We start from the raw sequence: 12,620 nt of genomic DNA on the forward strand, positions 1-12,620 counted from the left end.
TGGGGGGACCCCAAACTGAACTTGGCTGTAGATGTGGTCTAATGAGTGCTGAGTAGCGAGGGGTAATCACATCCCTCAGCTTTCATGCAGCCTGTCATGCTGTTGACTCTCTTTGCTGCCTGGCATGCTGCTGGCTGATGTGCAGGTGGCTGCCAGCCCCTCGTCTCTGTTCAGCAGAGTTGCCCCAAACTGTGCTGTTGCAGGTCATTCTTTCCTTCTCAGTGCAGAACTTCTTGTTTATCCTTATTGAATTTCATGTTGAAGTTCCTGCTGGCCCATTCCCCCAGCCTGTCTGAATGGCAGACCAGCCCCTCAAGTTTGTCAACTGGTCTCACCACAGTCTGGTGTCATTTGCAAAGCTTATGAGCAAGCACTCCATAGCCTTTTCCAGATTGCTGATGGAAATTTTTAGCGAGGTACCAGGACAGACCCTGGTGGTATCCTGCTGGTTACCAGTTTCCAGGCAGTATATGACCCATTAATCATTTAAATGGTAACAAGGTGGGTTTGACTGAAGACAGGAACAATAATTCCTCCATAGTAACTCTACATGCTATAACATTTTAGAACATCATAAAGAAGGAATGAGTGATAGCATCTTGCACTTTGGCACCAAGTTTACTGTACTGTTAACACTCACTGGTTCTCTAGTGAGTCAATGAAGGCATTAATGATCAGTAAATCACCTCCTTGAGGTATTTCAGCAGCAGCAAGGAAGACAGAAAAATGTCTGCAGAGAGCAGAATGACCCCCTTCCAGTCTATGGTTAGTGAATGATGTTAATAAGCCTGCACGTAAAGATTTGTACAAAATCATCAGGCTTCATAAAACCAAACTTTATGAGTCATGTCTAATAGCTACTGAAAGAAAATCAGCTGAAGTAAAGGAGCTCATGACCCAACACTCCAGACTACCTAACACTCATTTTGTACTGTACAGTATATTGGTCCTTCATCAGCCAAAGACTCAGAAACAACACCATCAAGAAACAAATAGTTCCAATGTCTGGAGGATGGATCTGTTCCACTGAAGGCCATATAACATTCACTAAGCATCAACAAAATTCATTTACCTTAAGTGTAGCTCCAGCTGTGAGTAAAGGAAGTGAATAAATGCCCTTCTTGCAACAATTTCTGCATGGCAGTCGTTGACCGCAAGCCCTTTGTCATTAATGTATTCCCCATTTATACATTTGGTACCCGATGACAGCACAATAACCTGAGCTTGCCTGATGTCCAAACCTGCAGAAAGAAAAACAAAAGTGTTGTGAAACTGCCTGGGGGTGAGTATGATATCATAATTTTTAAAGTTCGCAAAGCCCACACTTTGGTGTGGCAGCTGAGATGGCCCTAACAGGATGCTTGTGGAGGTGCTGATATGGCCTTTGGAATATGCAGGAATCTCACATCTCAGTGTTATTAGAATAATAAGGGCTCTATTTCAGTCTTGCTGCTAATTCCAAAATAAAACCTTGCCACAATGTTTACTTGTTAAATCAATAACTACATCATAGCAGTGCATATGCTGTAGAGAGGTAATAAATATCTCCTGCAGTGCTGATAAATGGCCAGGTTTTTATGAGCTGTTGAAGACATTTTCTGGTGGGAACACACACTCCCTGTAATGTTAGTTTTCATTGCTGTTGCACTAGAAGTGCTAAATAAAATGCAAGTAACACTTCTGGAGCTGCTCTTTAAAATGTCAGAGAACAAACAGATATGATTTTCAGTAGAGTCTCCTTCTTGTTTCTCCAAGAGCAGTTACCTCAGTGCCTCTTCTGCTGTGGCCCCAGGGGTGGAGCATTCCTCTCTGAGACCAGCTTTATTTGTCCACTGGCTTTCCAGATAACAGTGATAGCAATTGAAAAACATGCCTTTCTTGGTTCAGATAGACACTTTCTAGGATTAAGTCCTCATTTCTCTGGAGTCAGTGGCAAAGTGCTCACAGACTTCAACAGGACCTGGGTTTCACTGGAAACGTAGCTCATTCAGCCCTGCAGACAATTTGAAAGAATAGCTAAGAATGAACTGAGCCCAAACTGAAATTACCTACTGAACAGCACATTTCAGAATGCATCTCTCTGAAAAAGAAAGAACAGAGGAGCAGCTCTTGGAAAAAAAAAAAAAAAAAAAGGATTTTTCTGGCAGATGGGTGCTTCCTCTAGGCACGACAAAGCAGTCTAAGAGCATCGGACTGTGTTTGACAACTGTACATAAGTACTGTGAGTAGGCAAACACATTTACAGAAGAGCAAACCAGGCTGCTGGAGGTTGGGCGCACCCATGTAGAGTCGCTTGAGATGCCCTTGGTGTCCTGCTTGATCTTTGGCTGCTGCTCCAGGGAGGAGGGGGTGTCCAGGCGGTTTTGCACCCTCCACAGTTGTCTCACATGGAAATCCATGAGGTGACTCAGTGGAAACAGATGCCTGCCTTTAGGCAAACAAATGAAGCCCTCAAAGTTTTCACCATAGAGTGAGTAAAAAAAATCTCACCACGGGCTAAATGCTTCTGACTTCAACACATTTTACTGGAGAATGAATACTGAATCCATACATGCTCTTGCTTTGTTCTTATTTCTGTGATCTTATTTTAGCTGTAAAAAAGCTTTAGGAATAATTTTATAGAGTCAGCAATCTTTATTTTTCTAATGATGAAGTCTATTGAGTGGCAGAAAAAAAAAGCAGAGACTTTTCTGCATAGGAAGCACCATGCTTGGGGCCATGTTCTCTCATAAGATCCATAGGTTTGATCTGAGAAAACAGCAGAACAAAGAAACGAGTATTTTAAACTTAAAGGCCTGGTGTTGCTGATAATGTCCCAGTTTGTAAATAGAACTAATGATACATAATCTCAACACAGCACTGGTACTAGTGGTTACCATGCTTAATGTATATAATAGGAGATGACTCCAAAATTATCTCATGCCTATACCAATATGAGAGCTACATTGTAGTCCAAAAGGTTCAGTAGTATCATGGCATGGCAGCATTGTGACATTTGTGGGTGAGGTGTACGTGGTGTGAAAAAGTTCAGTTAATCACACCTGATGCTTTGGTCATGGCAGTCTCAGACAGAAGTTTAGGTCTTAGTGACAAAGTGCACGTCCTGGTATACCTGTGTCTGTAGTTTCATCTCTCGTTATTAGAAGAGCTCACAGTCTAGAAAACCCAGAGAATCCTGCTTTTCTTACTTGATAAAAAGGTGAGGTGGACAAATGGCTCCGTCCATACAAAGAAAGGTATTTATACTCTCGTATATAAGAATTGCTTTGGTGCTTTAGGGGCACTGCCTTCATGAGAAAAATAATGGGTTTAGATCAGATTGATGTCAGTCTAGTTAGCTGTGTCCTTTGCATGGGTTAATACCAAGCATTTCATGAGGCACTGCCTGCAACAAAGGTGTCTGAGTCCTGCTCTGCATCTCAAGGACTGGCTTACACTTTTCTGAACAATACATAGTGGTTTCCTTGGTCGGAGGGTTCGTGACAAGACTCGGCTATTTTTTGGTGCTATTTTATTTACTCAGAAATGTCCATAGAATCTTATTTTCCCCCATACAGTAGAAGTAAACCAGCAAGAGGCAGTTCCCTGATTCAGAAACCCATGAGCCCTCCCTCTGCTATCCCGCACCTGAGGAGACCAAATCAATACTCCTCAGGGCACTGACACCAGCTGCTTCTTTCTCTTTTTATCCTGACTTTCTGCTTCCTTCGCCTTCTGAAGTATGCCCCTAACGTGCCTCCCCTTCTCCCCCTTCACCTCGCAGTCAATGCACCGGGCTCTGCACCATCTGGGGGGGTACTTTACTCACCTACCCCCCACCTCCCCCATCAGTCCAGTTCTCTGTGGGATGACTTTCATTATTTCAAACATTTGTTTTTCCATAAATTATCTCTTCTAGCATGAGTGCAAGGTGATTAGCGTGCTCGGTGTTTTCTGCGAGGTTTAGATTTGTTCACAAATGAAACAGTCTTACGGAGTCACCCGGCACTTGTTGATGCAGCTGTGGTATGAATGCCTCTGATGTTGTTTGCTATTACAATGCCCACACACACTGTGATAGCAAAGTTTGCTTGGGATGTTTGTTTTAGGGTGACATTAGCTCCATATGTTGGCTTTCAGTGACACAGGGCCCAGCAGGTAGCTGTGTGTGGGCACAGCCTGGGGTGTCAGGCAGTCCTGGCAAGGTGCACATGTTTGCTCAGCATCACTTTGATGGTGCCTGGGGCTGTAGGCAGCAGTTTCCAAGAATTTGCAGAACTGGTCTGAGCAATAAACACTAAAAGTCTCCATGTATTTTCCATTTACAATGACAGAGAATATTATCTGTGTTCCTCCGTGCTCAGAAATACCCAAGAGTTACGTCTCACTACTAAGGCACTCCAAAACACAGGGGTAAATGACTTATGCACTAGCTCTGAAATATTTACACCTCACTGGGGAGCCAAATGGGGAAAGTGATCTGTGACCAATATACCACCATTCAGCACTGCATGTGAGGGTACCCTGCATGATGAGAAATATGTCCAACAGCCTGATGTGTTCGTGGGCATATATGCTAACAGATTGTCCTCTTGCATGCCTTATCTCAAGTGTGTACATAGAGTTGGAGGTTTATCCCCTGTCAAATGCTTGATATTGCTTCCAATGGACATAGGGGGAATTTGTCTGTGAGAATAAGGTATATGATGCCCAGTTGATGCAGCCAAATTTTTAACACAAACTGAACACATTGGCATTGTAGGCATCATTTCCAACTCTTGAGCCTACAAACTTTCTGCAGTGATTCAGAATTAATAGGCACTTCTGTGCATTTCTCTATGTTACATAAAAATGTCATTACTAACTTGTTGTTAATAATTACTTCGTATTTTATTTTGCTTTCAGAATACTTCAGATTTCTTAGGGGATTTCTGTTTACGAGAGTCAAGCTGCCTCCTAAACACTGATTAATTTAACCTCTAACGCGTGGCAGACCTAGGCAGAGCACATCTTCAAGTTATGCCTAAGAAAGCGTTGGGTGTGGCAAAATCCTAGCACTGTCACCTAATCCTGTCACCATCAGCCCTGTGCTACAATCCCTGCTTCAGGGAGTGCATCAGGATATGATCCTAGAGGAGGATTATTCTTGCCAAGATCCACATTCTCACTGAGGGAAGCCAACCTCAGATTAAAGACCCAGGGTTCTCACTGTGTTCAAGTCATTTGACAAACAAGAAGAAATGGGCTACATTATTGTGACCTTAACTCCTGACCCATTGATTGTCAGAGTTCTTGAAGCATTTTTTTCCCTCGCTGCCTTGCGAGAAGTAATGTTTGAGAAGACATTAGGTTAAAAGTAACTAGTGAACGATTTATAACAGGCACCTGAATTAGGTTTCTATTATTTGCCTAAAGCCTCCTAATAGTTTTCAATTTGAAAAGGAAATGGAGCAGAGGAAGGGAACTGGGGAGCTGTGTCAGTGTGCAGGCTGGGGACCAGCTAACGCCGTGTTCACAGGGACAGCTGGGAGAGCAGGAAAGGAATTTTTATTCCCCCTTTTATTCCCCCAAACGATGCCAATTAATTAGTTGCATTATAGAACAAAAATACAGTCATAAATGCCTCACCCACTCGGCTGACAGGTCCAGTCTCATGGTGTGGGGAGGTAACGAGTCCTTCTGGTGCTCTGCTGGAGGCCTGAGCCCCCCTCGAGCCCCCTGAAGGCCAGGAAGGCTGGGTCCCCTCTCATGGTTGGGGGCCACCTCGACCCTGCTAATACTAAATTTTTTGGCGTCAGTGACGCTCCAGACTTTCAGATCATAGCTGAGCAGTTAAAAAACAAATTGGTTTCATTACAGGCCATTTTCAGTTTGCTGACACCAGCGGTGGGATTCATTTCATCTATTCCAGATAACTAGAGTTTAGATGTCTGTGGCTGGGCTAATTGCTGCAGACTCTCTTTACAGTCAAGGGAGAGAAACTTTCCTGGGAGGTGATTCATCTGGCCTATTTTAGATATTTGCATTTGGATAGTCTGAATTACACCTCAGTACTGACACTTTCTCATCATGAGCTCTGAAGACCTGTAGACAGCCAGCAGCAGTGTAGTTTTCTGTACAGCAGACAGCTGCTTGCGGTAAGATTTCTCTTATTACATGCATTCATGCATGAATCAAGACTTCCCAAATCATGAGAGGGCAAGCAAAAGAAATCTGGTGCCTTTTAAGATTTTGTTTTCTGATGTTTGAACTTTCTGAGGTAGTTTTTTATTTTTTTCCCCCCTTAATAGTTAAGGATAATTTTTTTCTGTTAATGTTAATATATTCATAGATTGTCGTATTGTCTGAGTTGGACTACTACAAAAATAAAGCAAATAATGCTGTCTTCCCTACATGATCTCCCATAACATCAGTCTTGCAGCCACAGAGCTTGCAACGTAAATGGTTCCGAAAGATGCTGACAGAAGAAGCAGTAAACAAGAAAAAAAAAATAATGTAGGTTTGCTCAGCAAATAAGTTGGATATGGAGAACTGGCTAACATCTTCTGGACTACAGTGATGAGCTCAGCCGTGGCCATAAATGCAAACTGTCTACACCCATCTGTTTTGTGACACAGCTCTACCAATAAAAACAGAGAGGCAGAGTTTTGGCTGGCCTAATTGGTGTTTCAGCTGACTTTAATAGAGTTACTCTCACTTCTAGCGTGCTACAATCATTAAGGTCTTCCATAAAAAAGAAGTTGTAGCCCTGCATAGTTATGTGTTGGAAAAGGAAAATCAAAATCACCGGATAATTGCAAGAGGTGTTGACTGTTATGTGCAATCAGAAGACGGTATTCAGTGGTATGAAATCTGAATCGCACCTGCTGTATGTTGGAGAACTTCTGTGGAGCTCAGTGGGCTTAATTCACATTGAACAGGATGGAGCTTGCAACTGCTAATGCCAGCGTACGACTGGGATCACACTTTGATTTCTCAGCAGCTGGCACAACACGGAGAGAAACACCAGTCACTGTGCATGTATCTATTTTACTGCATGTTTTAGACCCTGTTAGGGATAATGAAATCTATCTTCTTTTCAACTTGACACCGTGAAGACAACTTGCTGCTTGGAATATATTCATTTTAAATTAGGAAAAATAATCAGAAAAATCAGGTGTGATTAATTAAAAAAACTCCACCTCTTTTATTGGGTTGGAAACAACTGACACGAAATACTGTGCAGTGAAAAGGAAATCCAGAAATAATGATAGTGTAACATCAGCCCTTGTGAATAATTCATGGGGTACAATTTCATATTATTTTAAATGGTGCTGCTTCTCTCTTTGATAAGCAATAATTTTATGTTCTATCTTTACCTTTTTTAACAAATCAGTCAAAAGGATTGTCTATTGTTATCTGCAGAAAAAAGTGTATTTGGAATAATGTTTGAGGCAGCTTAATAGAGCTCTGATCACAGAGGAGTTTTTTTTTTTTTTTTTTTAATACTCTCTACTCGTAGCTGAATAAGTTCAGGTTTCCATTTCAGGTTTGTTTAGGGAAGGAAAATTTTTTGATGCTACATAGCACTGACAAGTCCCGTATTATTTTCTGTTGTCTCCTTCCCTGGCAGCTCCACTACATCCTTTGAATGGCTTTAGCTTTGTAATAGGAGATAGTCAAGACTATGAAAGTGCAGTGGCGCTGGAAAAGCTGTCCCTGGGGATGTGCCATGGGTGCACGACCACCCCAAGGCAGGTCCATGAGCCCTGCAGGGGCAGGCACGATAAACAACATGCATTTAGCTGTTGGCAGTATGCATTTATCTGCCAGCCACAAAGACTGCAACAGTTGAAGTCTGAACAAAGACAATTACGCAGCTAGCTAACATTAGCAGTACAGCACGTGCTAGCAGCGAGGTTAAAGATATTTAGGGGTGTAAATGGAATATACATTTTGAAATGCTGGAGTTGTGCAGGGATTTCTTTTCCTGTCATCAATACTTCGGGATATGTAAAAGTAAATGTAAAATTCCTTTCTGACACAAGGCAGTTTTGAACTGCTCCGTCAGATCTTCAGGTGCCTGAAAAAGGACTTAATCCATTTTGCAAGACACGCCTATGCAGGTCTTTACAGTAAGTCTCCTTCACAGAGACGATTTCCCAGCCCAGAAAAGAATGGGGAGGAGGTTGCCCAAGTGGAGATGAATCAGAAATCAGGGGCAAAACTGCTGAAGAGAGTGACCCAGCTGGAAAGAGTGCAAAAATTAAATGCGTAAACCTTTGCTAAGTGACACCTGTGAAAGTAGTATCAGTGTCTGCATGTATCTAAAGGGTGCTAAGAGGTGGGTACCAAAGAGAGGTGGGTATCAGAGAGAGGTGGGTACCAAATGGACAATTTAGGGCAGTAAGACTGAAGACCTGCGATGAAACTGCAGAAAATAAAAGACAGCCTGAATAACTGGTGAGAATGATTAACAATGAGATCTATTAGACTAGAATGGTTTCCCAAGGTAGTGTTGAAATCTCCATTGCTAATTGATTCATTTAAATCTAGAACAGAAAATGCACTCAGGAATGCACCACGGGGAGCCATCTTGTACTTGCAGGGAAATGGACTGGATGACTTAGTGGTCTCTTCCAGTTCTCATTTCCATGGTCCATTTCTCTCCTCCCCTTAGCAGACAGAAAGGATAAACCCCATCAGCTTTGCTTCTGAGGAACCTGGAAGGAGACACTGCTGTGCTTGCAAGTCCCTTCCCTTCCCTTCCCTTCCCTTCCCTTCCCTTCCCTTCCCTTCCCTTCCCTTCCCTTCCCTTCCCTTCCCTTCCCTTCCCTTCCCTTCCCTTCCCTTCCCTTCCCTTCCCTTCCCTTCCCTTCCCTTCCCTTCCCTTCCCTTCCCTTCCCTTCCCTTCCCTTCCCTTCCCTTCCCTTCCCTTCCCTTCCCTTCCCTTCCCTTCCCTTCCCTTCCCTTCCCTTCCCTTCCCTTCCCTTCCCTTCCCTTCCCTTCCCTTCCCTTCCCTTCCCTTCCCTTCCCTTCCCTTCCCTTCCCTTCCCTTCCCTTCCCTTCCCTTCCCTTCCCTTCCCTTCCCTTCCCTTCCCTTCCCTTCCCTTCCCTTCCCTTCCCTTCCCTTCCCTTCCCTTCCCTTCCCTTCCCTTCCCTTCCCTTCCCTTCCCTTCCCTTCCCTTCCCTTCCCTTCCCTTCCCTTCCCTTCCCTTCCCTTCCCTTCCCTTCCCTTCCCTTCCCTTCCCTTCCCTTCCCTTCCCTTCCCTTCCCTTCCCTTCCCTTCCCTTCCCTTCCCTTCCCTTCCCTTCCCTTCCCTTCCCTTCCCTTCCCTTCCCTTCCCTTCCCTTCCCTTCCCTTCCCTTCCCTTCCCTTCCCTTCCCTTCCCTTCCCTTCCCTTCCCTTCCCTTCCCTTCCCTTCCCTTCCCTTCCCTTCCCTTCCCTTCCCTTCCCTTCCCTTCCCTTCCCTTCCCTTCCCTTCCCTTCCCTTCCCTTCCCTTCCCTTCCCTTCCCTTCCCTTCCCTTCCCTTCCCTTCCCTTCCTTCCCTTCCCTTCCCTTCCCTTCCCCCCGCTTTGGGGTTTGGAAATATGGAGGGAGAGGAGGGTCAGACAGCCCAAGCCTCTGCATGCTTCATCCCCATATCAAGTCCACAAGATTTTTCTCTAACTTAAATTAATTGCAGCAGAATCAATGGTATCTGGCAATCCTTTCATGTGAGTATGAGCTCCAGTTTTCTGCTCAGGAACAGAGCTATGTAGATGCTTACAGATAATTCCTAATTTTAAAACAGGACTGAATTGCACTTTCCTTGCTAAGTCCTCAGTGCTGACTGATATCTGTGTTTCTCTAATAAATTCTGAGCCACTAATATTTAAGCATTAAGGAAATCGACAGTCTTATGTGCTATTGAGATCCTTAATTAGAATGAGAAATGATGAACTCCTGAATGTGGATTTTGTACAGGAGGAACTTATTCTCAAATCTTTTTTTTTTTTATTAAGTATACCTGCATTTCAGTCTTCCTATCTGTTTTACTGGGTCACAAAGTGAAAGCAATGGCTGATGTCACTAAGCCTTTATTCACCCGAGAAACCTCCCTGGTTTTGGGATCAGATGCACTGTTTGTAATGGGACTGGGACAGTTTCCAGTTTGGCTTTTCATAGAGCAGCATAAAAATTTGCACATTCCAGCTCCTTGCCTCACACGTGCAGGAATGGACCAGAAGTGTCTATTTCTCTTTTCCATGTTTTATATTAAATATTATCACCTAGAGGCCGATGCAACAATGTGTGACACACAACCAGGGCCTTGCCTGCCTCCAGGCTTTGAGAGGCGTCATTAGTACTTCAGTCAGAAAAATCCCTTAAGCAACAAGAACCTAAAGGTCCAGAGACTGTTAATGATTTGGGATAAACGGCTGAGGGTCTGCAAAGAACTAGCTGCTCTGCAATGGGAACCAGAGCAACCAGTGGGCACGGTGCAGAGGAAGACGTTTGCCACTGGAGCTGCCCAGAAGGAAGAGCTGAAGGCACCCACAGCCTGTGCAGCAGGTGGACAGTGGGGGTTCGATTCCCTTCTCAAAGCTGTGGGCATTTTCTCCTGTTCTTGTTGGATCTGTGCTACCGAACGGATAAGAGGACAGAGGCAGGTTAGGGAACAGCAGCGAGGAGGGGCTGGGCGATGTACTGGTCGGGGCGCTCACCTTGAAAAGGGAAGCCCTGGTTCTGTACTTCCAGCTGGTGCGTATATATTTCTAATTTCTGTTTAATGTAAAATATATAAGCAGGCCTGATTATATGTCTGAGATGACCTTCCACCCATTTTTTCCTACTTTGGGGAAGTACAGCAGGCTACGCATCTGTGACCCATCTTATATTTTCTGTCTCTAAGTCAGTATGTCTTGAGCTATTTCTGCTCCTTAGCACCAATTTAACAGACTAGAAGGAGAGACACCCAACGTCACTCTTGTCAGGGGAGTGACTGCAGTGTTTTCAGTGTTTTCCCTTTCAAAACAACCCACATTTTGAAAGAAGTGGTGAAACTGCTGGAGCTGCAGTTTTAACTGCAAAGCCTCAGACCGTTCTTTGGACCTGCTGGAATTTGGAAACCCAAATCCATTGGGCCACAGAGATCCCAGTCTACCCATTGTGGGTCCACATCACACAATTTAGGAATAGAGTTGCAACTGTGGAACAAGGATGCTCTTATGGAGTTCAAAGTTACCTACGGAGAATCAGAAGATCATTGGCTTAAGGCTTCTAACCAGAGAAAAAACAATTTCAGAGAAACAGAGAGACATATGTGGTTTCTAACTAGGCAGGTATTTACTTATTTTAAAATGGTTCAAGAAAACTGGTAGTGATGTGTCACTTGGGCACCTGTACGCAGCAGGTAATGTTCCCAAGAATGTCGAATGAGTTTGAGCCACCTCCTTAAGAACATCAGACAACAGAAACTGAAGGGACCTCATGAGAATTTTAAAAGCAAGTCAGCAGTTTGGGCACCCGTTTTTCATGTCAGGAATCTAAACCTTACTGACCCGGGGAACTATAGGCCTGTCAGTTTGACCTCAGTGCCGGGGAAGCTCATGGAGCAGATTATCTTGAGGGTCATCACGCGGCACTTGCAGGGCAAGCAGGCGATCAGGCCCAGTCAGCATGGGTTTATGAAAGGCAGGTCCTGCTTGACGAACCTGATCTCCTTCTATGACCAAGTGACGCGCTTGGTGGATGAGGGAAAGGCTGTGGACGTGGTCTACCTTGACCTCAGTAAGGCTTTTGACACCGTTCCCCACAACATTCTCCTCAAGAAACTGGCTGCTCGGGGCTTGGACTGGCGTACGCTTCGCTGGGTTAGAAACTGGCTGGATGGCCGGGCCCAGAGAGTTGTGGTGAATGGAGTCAAATCTGGTTGGAGGCCGGTCACTAGTGGAGTCCCCCAGGGCTCGGTACTGGGGCCGGTCCTCTTTAATATCTTTATTGATGATCTGGATGAGGGCGTCCAGTGCACCCTCAGTAAGTTTGCAGATGACACCAAGCTAAGTGCGTGTGTCGATCTGCTCGAGGGCAGGAAGGCTCTGCAGGAGGATCTGGATAGGCTGGAGCGATGGGCTGGGGTCAACTGCGTGAAGTTCAACAAGGCCAAGTGCCGGGTCCTGCACCTGGGCTGCAACAACCCCAAGCAGAGCTACAGGCTGGGAGATGAGTGGCTGGAAAGCTGCCTGGCCGAGAAGGACCTGGGAGTATTGGTGGATAGTCGGCTGAATATGAGCCAGCAGTGTGCTCAGGTGGCCAAGAAGGCCAACGGCATCCTGGCCTGTATAAGAAGCAGTGTGGCCAGCAGGTCGAGGGAAGTGATTGTGCCCCTGTACTCGGCTCTGGTGAGGCCGCACCTCGAGTACTGTGTTCAGTTTTGGGCCCCTCGCTACAGGAAGGACATGGACGTGCTCGAGCGAGTCCAGAGAAGGGCGACCAAGCTTGTGAGGGGTCTGGAGAACAAGTCTTACGAGGAGCGGCTGAGGGAGCTGGGCTTGTTCAGCCTGGAGAAGAGGAGGCTCAGGGGCGACCTCATCGCTCTCTACAGTTACCTGAAAGGAGGCTGTAGAGAGGTGGGGGTTGGTCTATTCTCCCACGTGCCTAGTGACAGGACGAGGGGGAA

General features: G+C 45.1%; 1 protein-coding gene across 3 annotated transcripts in view; it reads right to left on the minus strand.

Moving 5' to 3' along the window:
• ADARB2 (adenosine deaminase RNA specific B2 (inactive)) overlaps nt 1–12,620 on the minus strand; it is a gene marked incomplete at its 5' end in the record, with an annotated part of 313,600 nt that overhangs the window by 45,612 nt on the left and 255,368 nt on the right. For all 3 annotated transcript variants that reach the window (XM_080578920.1, XM_080578921.1, XM_080578919.1), the window contains one exon: nt 1,073–1,241. In XM_080578920.1, coding sequence (XP_080435046.1) covers nt 1,073–1,241 — 169 coding nt within the window. The remainder of the gene's footprint in view (nt 1–1,072; nt 1,242–12,620) is intronic.

Source organism: Anser brachyrhynchus (genome assembly GCF_964034855.1).
Source record: "Anser brachyrhynchus genome assembly, chromosome: 2".
NCBI lineage: Eukaryota > Metazoa > Chordata > Aves > Anseriformes > Anatidae > Anser > Anser brachyrhynchus.